The sequence below is a fragment of the Melozone crissalis genome, unplaced genomic scaffold, assembly GCF_028551555.1.
Source record: "Melozone crissalis strain CALT ecotype California unplaced genomic scaffold, PUWL_Pcris_2 ptg000254l_1, whole genome shotgun sequence".
NCBI lineage: Eukaryota > Metazoa > Chordata > Aves > Passeriformes > Passerellidae > Melozone > Melozone crissalis.
The window spans coordinates 507,992-525,715 of NW_026536012.1; the positions used below are offsets into that span (position 1 = coordinate 507,992).

Here is a 17,724-nt window from a genome sequence, read left to right on the forward strand (position 1 = left end):
TACGGGGAAAGGATGCAGGAGCAGTTCCCAGCCTCACCCGGAGCTGAGGGAGCAGGTTGGGAACAGCTGCCCGGGAGGGAGGGAGGGGGGAAAAGGAGCCTGGAATTCACTGAACTCTGTTCGGTCCTTCCAGAGGTTTCAGCTCCTCCATCCAGGAACGGCCTCCCCTGGATCACAGGCTGGACAGTTCTGGGGGAAAGGAGAGCAAAGCCCGGATGGCCATGGAGGCTTGGAGGGGATTTTTGGTTTGGTACTTTGGCTTTGAGGGAGACCATTTGGGGGGTTTGGGTTCTTCCGGGTTTTCTGTTTTTTGAGGGAGGGCTGGGGGCTTCTTTTTGGGAGGGAAGGGGGGGTTTGGAGAGATAGGTTTGGGGCTATTAAGTTTTTTAATTTAGCCTTGCTCTCCTGCCCCCAGCATCAGCCCCTGAGCTGAGAGGGATCAGGGCCTCCCTCTGCAGGTACAGAGCTGCTGATGGAAAATCTCCTGTTTCTAAAGGGGCAGGAAAACTTCTCAGAAGGGCTCCAGCCACTGCCAATTAAAGAGTTTTCGTAACTGCAGTGGCTGGAGCTCCCTGCCAGGCAGGGTCTCCCCAGAGCTTCTCTTGCTTTTCATCCACCAGCAGTCCCAGCTCCTTCTCAGCAGTCCCATAAACCTCCACATTCCCATTTTAACCCATTTCCCCCCGGAAAAGTAAAATTCCTTCTTCACTGTAACAGAGATGGAAAAGTCCCCTGTAAGGAATGAGGTAAAGTTTGGTGCATCCAGCAGTGGAAATAAAACCCAGGAGTTTTCTAGGAAGAGGAGGTGAAGTTTCAGGGTTTTATTATCAAAGTTTTGTAAAACATTTTCCGAAACTGTACATCGACATGGCACAGACTGTCGGCTACTTTTGTCTCTTTACCTGCACAAAAGTAAAAGCTCTGGAGCTGCTGGAACTAAGGAACAGCTTTGGGTAACTACTCTGCAAATACCATGGGATCACCGAGTGCGGGAGGGAGGGAATGGCCGGGACAGGAACACAAATTTATCCGTTTGTACAACTTGAGATCAAGTAAAAAGTACATTATCAATGGACTTGCTTTAAAAACAGACCAAGGTCATTTTAAAATGCACTCCCTGCTGCAGCGGGTGAGCTCCTGAGCCCCAGCCCTGGGCGAGGCTGCTCCCCAACCCTCCCTCACTGGGCACGGCCAGGATTCCCCCTCCCGAGGTCTGAACGGACACAGTGGAGACAGAGCCCTCAGGAGGGTCAGGGCACAGAACCCTGGGCAAAGCCAACCAAAACCCACCGGAAAGCAAACCCAACCAAGCCCAGCACGTGGCTTAAAACCAGAACTAAAGCCAAGAGCACAAAGAGCTGGTGCGATCCAAGGCCGACCCCTCGGTGGCTGCAGGACAGGAGGGCTGTGCCACGCTCCCCGGGCATTCCCACAGGACAGGGGGCTGTGCCACACTCCCCACACCCCTGGGACACTGCCACACTGCCGGCTCAGCCGGGACACTCCGGAGGGAGGGAGGGAAGCAGGGAGGGAGGGAGGGAGGAGGGGTGGCCCAGCCCGTGCTGTGGGAGGGACGTGCGGGCTGGCCCGGCCCCAGCTGGGCCCCGGAGCAGGGGATCCCTGTCTCAAGCTTTGGGTGTGAGTTAGTATCGGGATGGACAGACCATGGAGAGCTCGGAGCTGGATACATCTAGGTTGAGGATTAACAAGTACAGCATAAAGGATCACACTGAGGGGCTGCGGGCGGCTCAGTCGCTCATGTCCATGTCCTCCTCGTGGTGGTCGTCCCCGTTCACCTTGGACTCCCTGCCCGGATCCCCGCTGCCCTTCTCGGCCGCGGGCTCCTTCCCTTTGGGGGAGGGAGCGTCCGCCACCTTCTTCTCCTCCTTCTTCTCCTTCTCGCTGTCGTAGCCCTGTTCCTCCTCGTCGTAGTCCCTTGTGACCTGCTTTGCCAGGGAAAGGGACACGTTAGCACTTCCCTGTGGGCCGGGCCGGGGGGGGGGGGGATGTGGGGCAGGGCTGGGAGCAGCCCCAGGGCTTTTTGGAACATACTTTCACATCCTTGTCGCTCTCGGATTTCCGGTCTCGATCCTTCTCCTTGTCTTTGCTCTTCTTTTTCTTGCTTGTTGACCGCTCCCTCTCGTCTCTGCTCCTCTCCTTGTCTTTGTCCTTCTTCTTTTCCTTTTTATGCCTATGAGGATCAGCAGGAAGAGGATGAGGCCCATCCCCATCACCCCATTCCACAGCTGGAACTGTGTCCAGAGCGTTACCCACAGCAAACCCAAAGGAAAATGGCAGAGGGCAAGTAGGGAACAGGCTCTGCTTCCAGGAAATGCCCAAAATCCCAAATGCTTAGCTCTGGCTCAAGGACAACAGCACAAAGCCAAGGCTGAGCAATGCTGTGGCAAACAGAACCATGGAATCTCCTGAGCTGAAGGGCCCCACGGGGATCATGGAGTCCAAATCCTGGACACCAAGAACAGCGGTGCTCCAGTGTTTTACAGAGGAGCACCCTGAGCTCCCCATCCTGGGACAGGGTCACAGAACACCCAGGACACCCAAAATCAGCTGATTCCTACTGTGCAGAGCCAAAGGGGCTGGGAATGGTGGCACATCTACTCATATCACCCCTGGAACCCCTGACCCTTGGAGCTCCCTGCCAACCCCAGAGCAGTTCGGCAAAAGCAGCAAAGATTCCCCCACACAGAATCCCTGGAGGTCACAATTTGGGAATTTCCCACCCAGACACCATTGTTCCCAGCCAAGTGCTTCCCTGACCTTCTGGGCGACGGCGACCGGGACATTTTCCGTTTGGGAGACCTGGGCTTTTTCGGGGACCGTGTCCCACTCCGGCTCCGCCGGCGCCGCCGCTCTCTGCAGGGAGACACAGGAGCTTTGCAAATCTCTGCTGATTTTTTTACAGCTGCAAATACATCTCTAACTTCAACCCTAGCCCTGTTCACAGGGCTACGCTGGATTAACAACTAAAGAGTCGTTAAAACTGCAAGCTAAATTTGGAAATTTTTTTTTAAATGAAACATTTTTGCCTGGATTTATTCCCTAAATGAGGAAGAGCTTCGCAGAGACCCTGGAGCATCAAACTCTGACACAGAGCAAGGAAAACTGTTCTAAGCCTAAAGAATTTACCTCAGACACTGCAGGAAAATGCAAGTATCAATAGACACAGGTGGTAGAGGTGCTGTTGTGCCTGTACCAGACATATCCTCATTGGAACCATGATCCAATGGGATCCAGGCATAGTTTGGGGTGGAAGGGACCTCAAAGCCCAGCTCCTTCCATGGGCAGGGACACCTTCCACACACCAGCTGCTCTATCACAAGAACATTTTTTTCTATTTAATACTGAAGTGCATCAAATCCTGCTGGGAGCAGAGAGCAAGGAAAATCCCATTTCTGTACCTGCTTGTGCTTCTGGATCTTCTGGTTGTGCTGTAGCTTTTGGGGGGAGTTTTAGAACGTTTCTTTTCTTTCTCTTCCTTCTTTTTATCCCTTTTAGTAGAAAAGAGATTAAGTCACTTTCAAACAGCACTTCCTAATCTGCTGTCCAGGGAAAGGGATGCAGAGCTGGAGGGGCAGGGGTGGCTCCCCAGGCTGAGCCCCCCAGGTGCTCCAGCCCCTCCATGTCCTCTCTGAGCTGCGGGGACACAGCCCCGTGGGGACCCAGCAGTGCCAGCACAGGGCACAGTCCCTGCCCTGCTCAGGACTGGACTCCCTGGAGTCATTACCTGGTTTTGGATGTGCTCCGAGACCTCCTGCTCCTCTCTCTGGAATGAGATCTCCTTCTCCTCGGACTTTTGGATCGCCTCCTGCTTCTGGATTTGGAATGGGACCTTCTCCTTGACCTGCTCCTGGAGCGTCTGCCAGGGACAACCAACGTGGAGTCACAGGGAGGAGATCCTGGCACTGCTCCCAGCCCGGAACCCCCAAACCCAACCACGGCCTCCATCCGCAGCCCAGCCTGGCCTGCCAGGAGCTCTGCACACTGAAATGGCAATGAAGCTCTGGAGCCCCAAATCAAACCCAAGGCTCTTCCCAAGGATGATTTTTGCAGGAATTGTTCCAGCTGTGTTGCTAAGGAACTGCTCAGTCACCTGTGTCTGGATGAGGAAGGTGTCCTCCTCCTCCTCGAGCGCGACCTCGACCTCGAATGTCTTCGCTTTTCATCTTTTTTGTCTGGATAAGGAAAAGCAGAATAAAAACCAATGTTTTATTTTAATATTCAAAAAGATTTTCTAAAGGAAAGGACCCTGAGCTTCATGTAATTGATATAAATCAACCTGATCTTGCCATCTGACATGAAGGCTCATCTATAATTTTCTTCACAGGAAGACAAAAGGAACCAACAGAGGACGGGGACATGTTTGTGACATATAATAAGTTTTATGCAAAACTGGAGAAGTCAAAATTCAGAAAAAATCTTAAGTCAGTGAAAAGCTGATGACCGCAGGGCAATGGAAAATCCTGTGAAAATCCCAGAATCTGCCATTTCCTGAGGGGCTGAAGAACCTGTCAAATGGTTATTTTGAATTTCCCACAAAAAAGTCTCAAGCTAAGCAAGAACAGGAGCTCTGTTCTTTCCTAGAAATCATCAGGATGCTGCAGGACTGATGAATATTCTGTATTTTCAGTGTTCAAGTTTCTGCCTCTCAGATTTGGTGGCTCTGACAATTGTGAGAGCTGCTTGTCCTATAATCAAACCTGCTGAAAGAAGCTCCAAAAAGGAACTATTTACAAACCTCCCAGATTAGGAATGAAGATTAAGGAAAGCATCCCTGAGAAACATCAGCAGGGTGCCAAGTGGGGAGGCCAGGAAATGCACATTCCCTTGGAATTCGAGGCAGCAGCAAGAACTTCCCCCAGGGAAGCCTGGGTGTTTTATAGCCTTCAAATCAGTGAATTTTGGGAAATCAATGGATTAATTCCAACCCATTTCTGCAGGAAATGGAGCATCCACTGCAGGATGATTAAAAACCTCCTAAAGGAATTCCCCACAGAGCACAGGCACGAAGGCAGGGCTCTGCAGAGCACCAGTTTTGCTCAGTGCAGTGTCCAGGCCCCGTGCTGGCTGGAATGGCCCATTCCAGGCTGGGATTACCTGGCTCTATAGCAGCAGAGATTAGGGACTGTGCTTCTCGGACTCTCTTCATGGCCTCTTCTATTTCTTTACTGGAGGTATCTGATTTCAGACTGGGGGACACGAGACCTGCAGCCACGTGGTTCAACCTGGCCAACACAGAATTCCAAAACTCAGCACTCAGCAACCCGAGGGGTGCAGCTCTGCATGGTCAGACTCAGGGAACCCTGGAGTGGTTTTGGTTTGGAGGGACATCAAGCCCATCTGATCCCACCCCCTGCCATGGGCAGGGAACCTTCCCTAGCCCAGGCTGCTCCAAGGCCCTTCCAGCTCCAGCAGGACAGGGCCTGGGCACTGCAGCCAGGGATATTCCCAGGGATATTCCCATGGAGTCCCCCAGCAGTGCAGTACAAGGGTTGGGGAACACTGGTGCTTACTTTGGATCCACTGTGCTCATCAGTTTCAGGAGCTGATCTGCTGCAAGAGACTGTGAGGGAAAAACAAAGTTAGAACCAGGCTGGGAGATGGGAGAGCTCCAGAGAACTTTCCCTGGAATGTCCCCTGGAGTTTTCCCAGCTGGAAAAGCAGAGCACAACACCCCCAGCAAAGAGGAAAGGCCACTCTGGGTGCTGTGCTGGGAGGGTGTGAACACCCCACACTGGGGATTCATCTTCCACAGCAGCCAAAGGCAGCCCTGCCTGGGCAGGATCAGGGATAAACCACAAATGGGTAAAACCACAAATGGATAAAAACACATTGCTGGGGTGTGTTTATCCTTATGTACTAGTAACCTTTTGTGCACAGGTTTTTCTGTCACTGCAAGAGAACAGAGCCCTCTCTAAGCTGTCTGTCCACTAAAGACCTCAATAAACTTATGAACAACTTATAAACAATAAACTTATAAACAACTTACAAACATTTAAGTATTCCATGAAAAAAATGTATTTTACAGCTCTTAGGATAATCCAGGTATCATGATCAGTCACTTCCTGCACCAACGGGGTATTAAGGAAAAAAAGTTTAATTCTCACTAATTTTTTTTATAATGAACCCCAACTTTCATTTTTGAAATGTTTGTTACAATCTGATGGTTTAATGTACAAAAATCCTCCATCACCCCCAATTTACATTTTTCTAATTTGCCTTTAAATTGTTTTTTTTCATTTGTTATTTAATTTTCATCATCTTTTGCTTGTTCCTCCACATGGGAATACATAAAAAATTTAAGTGATGGCAGTAGCAATGCATTAAATTATTGCTGCTTCTTGTGGCTGTAAAAGAGTATTTTATTCTTACTTCTTAATTATTTTATCTATATAGATATGACCAATATATTTATATTGATACATTTTTATTGATATAAATATTCTAGTACTTAGTACTTAAAAGCCTTTTTTGTTCAGCTGTAACAACCTGATGAAGTTTCCTCATATTTTTGACAGATACAAAATTAAAAAGCCAAACTACTTTTTACTTGAAGAACAAGGCAGGTTCCTGGCCTGATAATGACACATATTTGAAATACTTCATTGCTATTCCCAAATCATTCCTTGGCCCCTTCCAGCATTTACTTTGATACTCAAGCAGGTATTTTCCATTCCAATCCCCGCAGTTCCCAGGCAGTGGCTGTGAGGTGACACAAATGGAAGCCACTCTCAGAGCAGGAAAGAGGGGGCAATGAAGGATATCTGGAATGAGGACGTACCTGGGAGTTCAGGTTTGCTCCAGGAAGCCCAAGAGCAGCAAGGGCAGGGTCGAGAGCAGGAGCTCCTAAAGCAGCTAAAGGGACAGCACCAATCTGTGGCAGAGACAGCAGTTAGGGCACAGCAGTGACAAAACTCAGTCAGGGACATCACTGGGCAGGGGAAATAAAGGGGAAGGAGCAAAGCATTCCAGCAAACTGAAGGGATAGTTGAAAGTGAAGTTATTTTTCAGTGCTAAAATGGAAATTTATTCCAAGTTTTTGAGGCTATTGCCCCATTTCTAGTTCATTTTAGGGTTGAGATGGCCATAGTTTATGTTGAAAAGCAATTTAACAAGACTACATCCCTGCAAATGTCTCCAATTTGGTTAAAAAGCTACTGGGAGAGCAGAAGGCTCCCTAAAGCAGCTGATTTTGGGCCATTTCAAATGAGATGACTGAGACTGACACCCAAACCCAACACACAGTGCCAAGATGTGCTGAACTGTGCAGCACAGTCCCCTGAAATGGATGTGCTGAACACATCCCACCAGAGGGGCTGGGAGCAGAGCCACAGCTGCAGTTCAGGTGGCTCAGCATCCATTTCCAGGATCCACATGCACACTTTTTATAGTGAATGAAATCTTTGGGTTGTATTTGGTTCAAAGGTTAAATTCAGGCTCTTCCCTCCTGAGCAGCTCCATGGCCAGGGGCTCCTTCAGCTAAGCAGGAGCTGGGGAGGGTTTGAGAGGTGCAGAATTAACGAGGCTTTATTGTGATTAATTTGCCTCCTGCACTTTGACTCTGTGCCCTGTTAAGAGCTGAGCTGTGACTCCAGCTTCTCCCACAATGTGCAATTCTCACTGTTCATCTTCCACATGAATTCCTGTGGGTTCACACAAGCAGGCTCCAATTTTCCCCTCAGCTGGAGGATTAATGAAGGGAATCTCAGAGTGTGGCAGCTCCTTGGACTTGAGGAATTTACCATCTGTGAGAGCTCTACTGCTTGTCACATCTGTGAAGTACAGCGGGCGAGAGGGGTGGGAGGCACAAACAGGGCCCTGGGAAACCAGGAAAGAGGAAATAAGGGTATTCCATCTAACAACTTGTCACTGTCATGCCCCAATCACATCAGAGCTGTCCCAGTCCAGCAGGGTCAATAAATCACTCTAGGAACTGGAACGAACACATCAGACCTGAAAGGAAGAGCAGGAATGAAGGGGAATGCAGCAGCAGACACCCAGGGGTCCCAGCCTACCTGAGAGAGAGGGTTGGGAGTGGGCAGCAGGCCACCCCCGGGCAGCAGCCCTGCCACGGCATTAGCTGGTGCCAAGAGAGACAAAGCCTTAGTCTCATCAGGAATGACTCCTGCAGGGAAACAGCCTGGCATTAGAGGGCATCCCAGCCCAGAGGCACCAAATACACAAATACACCCAGCAAAGTCTCCCTGATACACCACCTGAGTTTGTTGAAAGTACTTATGTTGGCTAAAATACAAAGCTTGATGGCTATTAATATTTAGCATTAACTTTTTTTGTCAGAATGCAACTTCAATGGGTGACAATTTGACTGTTCCTTTTTCTCTACAAAAGGTTAAGTTTCTAGAGCAAAAAAATAGCACAATACACACTACTTTGTTGTTAACACTGCCAAGGTTTCATCACCTGTACTCGATTTTTAAGTCATGAACCAAACGTAAGCAAGCACAGTCGGTTCTCCAGGGGTGAGAGTGCTCTCAACTTTCAAAAGCTGTTTTATGAACAACGACTCGTGTCGGCTGCTTCACTACAAAGCACACAGAAAAATCAAGATACACAAGACAAAAAAAGTTGGATTTAGGGGTTAATAATATGGTACAGTTCACTATGTTTTCTTTTTACACCTACCATACAAATTTTGGCAAACTTAAAGAGAAGGGACGGGTGTTTGGGTAGGGCTTTTGCTGACGTGTCACATGGAATGCGGTCCCTGCGGCTCTCCGGGAGGGCTGGGGCCGTGTCTGTGGCTGGGACACACACAGGGATGCTGGCACATTCCTTACCTGTGCAGTAAAAGGCTTTTGCTCCAATATGTGCCAGCCTAGAGCACCAGCAGTGCTGCTGCCACCTGCCGTGGCACAGGGGACTCCTGCAGCCAGCCAAGCCCAGGGGTTACTGCACTGCCTGCTCTGCACACACAGTGCTCAGGGCCCTATAGCAAACACGTGTGGAGGGAGTTTTACTCTATCCAACAGCAAAAGCCCTATACAGATGGATTAATTTGTTAATGTGCCCAAGCCCCCAGAATGAGAGTTCAATAAAACAATTTTACTATATAGTTGCAAATACCAGTAGTGTTTCTGTAATACATATTAAGAAACTGCATCTCATCATAAAACATACAATATGTACAGGGCACTTAAGAGAAACTGGATAAGCTGCAGAAGAAAACTGTTGGGTGGTATTTTCAGCAGGGCCTGGTATATAGTTCAGGCTGAACCAGGGAAAAGAACTGTAAAACACAACAACAAAAAAGAAAAACCACTGTTAAATAAAGGTAATGGTTCCTCCCACCTATACTGAGAAGTGCCGATAATCTACACAAATGTACAATACACAGCACTGATATCTGGCTCGTGGCACTGAGCTGGCAGCACTTTAGATACCCAAAGTTATGGAGGGACAGGGAAAAAGGTCATGGAGGCAAAGGGCAGGAATGCATAAATATATCAACATACCTACAGAGAGATTATGGGGTCATTTGGCATGCAAAATTATGTCTCAAGAGGATATTTATCAATTACAGCTAAACATTTCAAATTAGTGCAACTACAACATTTCTGGCATCTAAATACAAATCCTCAGACTTAGCTCGAGACACCTCACAGAAGATCTGCATCCATTAAAAAAATTCATGCATCTGATCCTCTAATTGTTTCTTTAAAAAGTATTTAAATAAACTACAATTTAAAAAAAGCAATGAGGCCCCTCACCAGTTAATTTTCATGCTTCAAGAGCTTTTTTTACTGCTGCTTTGTTAGAACCATGAAATACTGCATGAATGTGTAGAAATGAAAGAAAAAGAAACAGACAAAAGAAACAAACATTAACCAAAGAACCTAAACACCCCCCCCAGCCATCTTTAACCTTAAGAGTTCCTTCCAAATCCAGGAATTAGCCCAGAGAAAATGACAAATACTAAACCTTACCGTAGCCTTTGTGTATAGTTCTATAACACAAAGCAACAGCCAACACCAAAGTGTCTGTGTGAGCTAAAACTTGGGACAGGGGGGGAATTATTGCACTAAACAGATAATAAACATTTGCTTTAGTGACAGGCAATAATCACACAGGTTCATTAGCACAGCAGACATCAGAGAGAGGAGGGCCCCACTCAGCACAGGCCTGGCTTTAAGCACATCAGCAGTGGCACTGTGGGCTGGGGAAATGCTGCTCCTGCTTCAGCTGGGACCCTGGCAGCTGAATTTTGGGGGAAAACTGTATTCCAGCACAAGTATGGGAGTATCAACCCAGGGGCAATGCTTTATTGGCTGAACATCTCTCTTGTGATGTGCCATTAAATTCTGAACTGTCAGACACACAAGGTACAGCCCAGGAGTGACTCCTTGACAGGCCCAGGAAAATATTCTACTTTAATGATTGCATTTTCTGCAGCCCAGCTGCTGGGCAGGGTTCTCTGTGTGCCAGGTTTATCCAGAAGGGACAAAGTGAGACTGACAAAGAGAAAGGTGGGTTTATCCTTGTAGGAAGAGTTGGTTAAACACTGGCATTATTCCCATGGGCCTTGGAGAATATCCCAGCAGAATCCCACTGGCCTGGGGCTGTGTTTAACACCCACACAGGGACAGGAAGCTCTCAGCTCTGCTCTTCTGCAGCAGTGGCAGCAGGAGCAGTGACTCCACTGCACAAGGGGCTCTGCGCCCTCAGGAGCAGCAGGGCTCAGTCAGAGGCCACACTGCACATTCCTACTCTCCAGGAATCAGGCTGGACATCTTTTAAAGTTTAAGTTTTCTATCTTTTAAGCTTAAAGAATACAAAGATAAGATAAGACAGCTCCCCAGGCCTCAAGAGACAGCTCCAGCAGGACAGATTAAGATTACAAGTGTGACCCCAGGCCATGTACCCAACTTAGCAGTGTAGTGTGACTTAATCTGCAAGATTTTATTCAATTCAACCTTTCCCAGAAGTAAATCAAGAAATGCACAAGTACAATGGAAATCAGTTACTTCTAAAGCAAGTCTAGAAGAGTTTAATAAGACTTCTGTAAGAAGAGGTGTCTTCTCAGCACTTTGCTTTTAAGGTAAGTTCCAAAAACCCTGCTCATTGCCTTTCAAATTACTGTAACACCCTAAAATGTAAAAATAAAAAGAAGAAGAGAAAATGTAGTTAACAAGTGGTTACACCAGGAAAACACTTGGGGACTTGAGTGCTTGCTGGCCTTTAGTTAATGGCTAGAATCCCCTGTAGCTGCAGAGGACCCACTGTTTTTCAGTCATCTGGAAGGGCTTTGCATTTGCCTTCTCCACTACAAAAATCACACACACAAATAACAGAGAGAAGAGTTTATTATTTAGTGAAATTCTATTAAATATATCAAGGATGAACAAGAGAACTTGGAATTAAAAACTAGGACCAGTGCCCATGTGGCACCTCTTGGAAGTTGTCACTTTTGAATTAAACCATAATTATTCAAACCCTTGGTATACTGGACTCCACAAGGAGAGTGAGGGCCTTTTTTTGGGGATGTTCCCAAATAAATGCAGTGGCAGCATAGCCCAAAGGAATGTTAATTACTCTCCCATGCACTCTTAGGGAGGGAGAAACCATTCTCATGAAGAGAGTGAAACAATTATTAAGATAAAATTTCCTTAAAATATGGACCTGTTTGCATTACAAACTGTTTGGGAAAATGTCTCATTGAGACTGACACGGAGCAAAATTGGCATAGAATTCTGCCTAAAATGTTCTTAGACACACAAAAAAAACCTTCAAGACACACAAAACTTTCCAGTTAGATTTGGTGTCACTACGGAAACACAGTGACCAAACGCAGGGGCCAAGGCAATATACCAAGGGTTTAGAATGGCAATCTCTGACGTGTTTGACACAGACTACTGGTAAATTCTGAGCACTGGACAGGAACCAACCACCACCCAAGGGTGGCCCCATAGAACACCAAACAAGTTACAAACCTTCAGCATAGGGAACGACTATGAGGGCTCTGTCAACGAACACAGTGTTTGTCAGGTGCTGGGCCACCACGGCCGAGTCGGGGTCGTGGAACTTTACAAAGCACACGCGCGACGACACCGGCAAGGGGGAGTCACTGCAAGAGACAGAGCCACGTCAGGGACAGCAGGGACACTGCCACCCAACCCAAACCCACACCAGCTGTTGTACCCCCTCTTGGAGCTGCAGAGAGCTCTGTTATCCCCTGGAGCTGCAGAGAGCTCTGTTATCCCCTGGAGCTGCATGTGAGCTCTGCTGTGCACAATAAATCCACCTAAATGCAAATTCCGCCCTGGCTGGGAGGAAAACTTGGCTGAAAAAGGAGATAAAGTGACAATTCTGTCTCAGTTAAACCCTGAGGTTCCACACTCGCTGCTTTAGGCCCCAGATGAGTGATTAAGGTAAATTGTGAAACGAAGAGGGTGGTGATTAAAGGATCCTTGGGCGTGTAGGGGCAGGGTGTGGGGTGAAGGATTTGATCTGACAGAGGGCAGGGAGGGGTGGGATGTTGGGAAGGAATTCCTGGCTGGGAGGGTGCTGAGACCCTGGAATGGAATTCCCAGAGCAGCTGTGGCTGCCCCTGGATCCCTGCAGTGCCCAAGGCCAGGCTGGACACCCTGGGACAGTGGGAGGTGTCCCTGCCATGGCAGCGGTAGAACAGGACAGCTCTAAGGTCACTCCCAACCCAGACCAGTCTGGGATTCTGCTTCATTCATCAACCCAATTCCATCCCAGCTTCTAGACTGAACTTCACCATGCTCCCACATCCTGAGCAATGCCCAGTGCTGAGCTCCTGCCTGTCTTCAGCAGGGAAGAACAGAAGGAAATGTGAGCAGCTCAGGCGGGAATGAAAAGCTGAGCACACTAAAACAGACCTCTCTCCAAGGCAGGCCTGTGCCTCTTCCAGCTCAGAACAAGTGACTGTCAACCTACAAACCCAAAACGGAGAAGTTCTGAGCCACTTCGAAGAAAAACCAACCCAGAAATATCAACTTCCTATGACAGGAAATAATGGCAGCACTACAGCTGTAACTTCCCTAATACCAAACCAAACTGAAAAACCAGGTGCAGTCAATCCAGGCATGGGTTTTAAGAACCCCCCCTGTCCTTCAAGTGGGGCAGATTTTGCTGTAATTGGATGTACAAAGTGAAAGACAGGAAGGAAAATTCTTCTGCAGACAGAACTGTGGGACAGAGGCCCAGGCAGGGAGCGGAAGCAGCAGCAAATCCTAAACCCCTCGTTCCTACGCCAGGCCAGAGATCCAGATCAGCCTGGGGAGCTCTGAAAACATCCCTGATCCTGACAAAAAGCTGCTTTTCCTACCTGCATTGCCAGCCCAACTCCAAAACACCCGACTTCAAAGGCACCCCAGCTCCAGAGCAGTTTGATCTGGGCTGCTGAGGCTGATCAAGCCTTTCAGCACTGGGGGCTGTCGGAATTCAGGGAACAGCTCCGACACCAGCGCACAGATTCAGGCGCTATTTTGGGCACTGCAAATGCCAAAAGCTCCCTCACCTTCAGCCCCACCGGCCCCACCACGCACAACTGCTCCCAGTGTCTGTCAGACCACACTTCAATAACCTTACATTTCACCTGGTGTGGACAACTAAATTGGAGCCAGCACACTGCAGCTTCTGAAACATTAAAATTAGAAACAGCCACTTGCTCCCACAGCTTGCAGACTGAATAAATTGGGAAATAACTGCAGTGACAAATGAGAAAAAAAATTGAATCTGTTGGCTCATTTGTGCCCAGGAATCCACAGTAGCTTGCCAAAATGGTGCCTTTTTTAGCCTGCAAGTAATAATTAATAATAAGAAATAACAATAAATAAAAAATAATGATTACATAGAACCAAAGAAGCCTTAGTAGAAGGTGTTTAACAAAATCACAGAAAAATTGTAAAGGAAAGTAAATCAAGGGTCGATGGCAGAGCTGAAGGAGTTCCTAATCTAAACTGTATAAAAATTACACAGTTCATTATAGAGATGCAGCCCAGGATTTTGAGGCATTTTTAAAATGCCAGATAACAAAGGAATGTGAATCAGAGCAGATCCTATTGACTCTTCAGCAGATCCTGTTTACAGCCAGGAGTGCCTGTGGGAATGCTTTGGGGTAGCTGAGCTTTCTCCCAAAATAATGAACCTAAAATATCAACTGCAAATGTGTGAGGCAACGCTTCTGCAGCCTGACATTTAATTTACATCTGTGTATTGCAGTTTTAAAAATGGTATTTCCACTCACTCTCAAATCCAAGCTGGGTGAAATTCAGCAAGAACTGGATGTTCTCAACAGCTCCCAAAAAAAGCCACCATCCATCATTATTCTAATTCACCCAAGGCTGAAGCATTCAGGAATTGTCTCTCAGCCACTGGAATGCTGGGACACACAAGGATTTCCTGGGGCTGCAATACAGGAAACTCAGAAATCCACTCCCTCCACTTTCCAGTCTGGATGCAGCTTCATGGAATATAATTAAGATGAGAACCAGGCAATGGAGTCGAGGAAAAGCAGGAGGAGGAGGGGGAGGAAAACTGGAAGAAGTCCCAAAGCAGATCGTGCATTAAAGATGCAGCTGAGGTGTACAAGAAATGAGAAACATGGGATTAAATAAACTGGGAAAAGGGGTGGATGAGGGGAGAGGAGGAAAAACAGGAACTGAGAAGCTCAGGAAGTTACACATGATCTGGAAGAGCAGGAGAATGAGGAAGTTCTACAGCAGAGCCAGAGTGCCACAGATCAAACAAAGAGGTGGAGCAAAGGAAATGGGCTCGGTTCCTGCAATACTACAGGCAAGGGAGAATCCCAGCAGGACCCAGGAAGGAATCCAGATCATGGGGAGAATTCACTGATTAAGATTTATATCCCACACCCCTCCAAAAATGCATGGGCACCACAGGAAGGGAGAAGTCAGGAGATGGAATCTGAGGGAGAAGGAGCAGAAAAAGAATGTGGCACTATTAGAAAATGTCCCTTTCTTTGGGGGGATGTGGATGGGGCCCTGAAGTGCCAGAGCAGACTCCCATCGGTCCAGGGAAAACCCCCTGGGGGTGAGCTCCTCACACAAGGGAAAGCACACCAAGGCACTGCAGCAGCTTCTGAACAGGTTAGTTAATGTGTATCTAAAGCTACAAAGTTTCAGAGACACAAATCACCTCCAACAACCGCCCTGAAAAACGAGACAAAGTGCTCAAACATAGAGCAGGCCAGGGAAGGACTGCTCCTGCCACGCCAGGTATCCCAGCTGGGAACAAGGGAACTCCCTCTGGAACTGTCTTTGGTTTGTGCTAGCAGGGATGGAAACCTCAGTGAGAAAAAACAAATCTTCTGCTATACTTTTTTCCCCCTAAAATAATAAACCCAAGTAATTTTGGGTATTACAAATAACTGATTGTTTGATTAATGTTAAACGTGGCAGAAAGAAACCCTTTAATTTATATGATGAATATGCAAACCACCAACACATAATGACACCAGGCTTTGTAAATCAATCAAACTGAAACCATCAGCACTGCCAACACCCAGGTTTTATACTGCATCAGAAAGGATTTATATTCATTAGAACTTAGTTTATGTTCATTATTTATGTTCACTAGAACTGCAAGTGAAGATATAAAAACTGTCTTATTTCTTTTTTTTTGTTTGTTGCTATTTGTAAATTGCCGGGATACCTGAAACTTTCTTTTCAGTTATATACACACGTGAAATGCGCATTATTTGTTTTAATTTGCGCTGAATTCCTTGCAAGAGGCGCAACTGACAAATCCGTATTTGTCACTTTCCTTTCTGCTCAGCACAGATCTGTCTGCACGGAACACAAATACCAGAAGTGTATTTTTTGTACATTAGCGGTAAGCTGCTCTTCTAGCAAACAATCCTTTGTAACAAACGCATTTATGTACACTAGAAGTTCTGGCGCTGCGGGGGTGACGCAGACAGCAGAGGCTCGGCGGGCACAAACAACTCCCGGAGACAAACGTGGTTTCACCGGAGCCGCACGTGCCGCTCTACGCCCGCGGTCCCGTGCCCGAGCGGGGCCGTGCGGGGCGCACCGGCAGCGAGAGCCGCCCCCGCCGCGGCCGGGCGGGACCGCGGGGAGCGGGGGCGGCCGGGCCGGGAGCCAGGCAGGGAGCGAGGGAGGCGGCGCCGGGCCGCGGGCAGGGCGGGGGGGGAGGGACGGACGGACGGGGGGGAGGCGGCGGGGCCGGGCCGGGCCCGCACTCACTCGGGGGGGAAGAGGCGCAGCTCCTCGATCTTGCCCAGGAAGCCGAAGAGGGTCCGCATCTGCTCCGAGCTGGCGCTGGGCGAGACGTTGGTGACCTGGATCACGTCGGTGCCGCTGCTGGAGGCCATCGCGCCGCCGCCCGCTCCGCCGGTGCTGCAGCAGACACACACAGCGGGGGCGCGGGGCGGGTGAGGCGCGGGCGGGGCGCTGCGCTTCGCCGCCCCCGGCCCCGTTCGCTCGGCCCGGCCCCGCCGCCCCCGGCCCGCTCCGCTCGCCCCCGCCGGCCCCGCGCGCGCCGCCTCACCAGCCTGCCCGGGCCGCAGTATCCCACGGTGCACCGCGCCGCGCCTGCGCGCGCCGCCCCGCGCATGCGCCGCGCCGCCCGACGCGCACGGAGGAGAGGGACGCCCGCGCGCGGGGGCGGCGCGTGCGCGGAGGGGGCGCGCTCGGGCCCCCCCACCCCCCCCACCCCCCCCACCCCCCCCACCCCCCCCACCCCCTCACGGCCCCGCGCGCGGGAAAGCTGAGGGGGCTCTGAGGGGCCGCTGTTGCCGCCTCGTCATTGCACAGAGCAAAGTCACACAAAATACAGTGTCCCAGTGATGCCTTAGGATTCTGGCATCTGCCTTAGGATTTTCCGTTTTTCTATATTTGTGATCGTGCAGTTCTTCATTGTATAACTCTAAACTCCATATACAATTCTAGTTCACATTTTTGGTCAGACACGAAAGTTTCTCTCCAGGCCTGGGAATCAAGGACTCCTTACTGTCTCAGGGTCCAGTAAATGTAAACAAAAGTGAGTTGAGGGGAGCAAACTTGGGGTAAACGACTTCATCACCTGAAGATGTAATTGCAGGATTAATCCCAAATATGCAAATGGACCAAACTTACAAAAGTGTAAAAATTCGTGACCCATCATCTATTTTTGGGTGTAGTACCTGGTGGGCTTTGTCTGCCCTTAATGTACCTGAAGGCCTTTCAATAAATATACCTGCTTTTTACTCCCTTACTTCTGTCTCTGTTTTCAGGTAGCCCCAGAAAAGGCATCACAAGCCTTTCTTGGGGTGGGAATTTCTCTAATTTCTCATTCGAGAGGGGAAAAAAATGTATTTGCAGTTTACATAGTACAAATCATGCTATTTCCGGATGAGTTTGTTGTTTTATGTTAATGTCTTTCCCATAAATGTTCCTGAATGTAAATAAAACCAGCCTTATTTATTAATCCAGCTGAAATTCTACCTCATCTGATTCATAAAGTAGGAGATGCTCACTGTCCTCCCTTAGCAGATATCACATTTCCACTTATGAAATATTACAGATGCCGTATCTAGTATTGAATTGCCAAAAGCTTATTTAAATTCCAGATTTGAATTTCTCAGCAATGTTCCACGTGGACCTTAGCTATCCAACAGCACTGAAACTGAATGAGATGAAAGTGACACAGTGTTTATACCAGCGGCCCTGAGGCACAGAGCACTCACCCTCTGAAGTCCTT

At 48.6% G+C, this 17,724-nt stretch overlaps 1 protein-coding gene across 3 annotated transcripts; it reads right to left on the bottom strand.

Annotated features, from left to right (window-relative positions):
• Positions 1–806: 806 nt before the first annotated feature.
• Positions 807–16,580, bottom strand: SRSF11 (serine and arginine rich splicing factor 11). 3 transcript variants are annotated; one of them, XM_054294534.1, is made up of 13 exons: positions 16,534–16,580; positions 16,230–16,382; positions 11,967–12,100; positions 8,034–8,143; positions 6,800–6,892; positions 5,532–5,581; positions 5,116–5,243; positions 4,112–4,193; positions 3,746–3,877; positions 3,420–3,509; positions 2,779–2,874; positions 2,053–2,191; positions 807–1,943 (listed from the first exon to the last, which is right to left on the bottom strand). In XM_054294534.1, exons 2-13 carry the CDS (start codon positions 16,355–16,357, stop codon positions 1,749–1,751), a joined length of 1,377 nt encoding a protein of 458 aa, XP_054150509.1. In that variant the 5' UTR covers positions 16,358–16,382; positions 16,534–16,580; the 3' UTR covers positions 807–1,748. The 3 variants fall into 3 exon arrangements, with proteins under 3 accessions (XP_054150509.1, XP_054150508.1, XP_054150511.1); XM_054294533.1 differs by having other exon boundaries at positions 807–1,946; XM_054294536.1 differs by lacking the exons at positions 16,230–16,382; positions 16,534–16,580 and having other exon boundaries at positions 807–1,946; positions 8,034–9,265; positions 9,747–12,059.
• Positions 16,581–17,724: the final 1,144 nt, after the last annotated feature.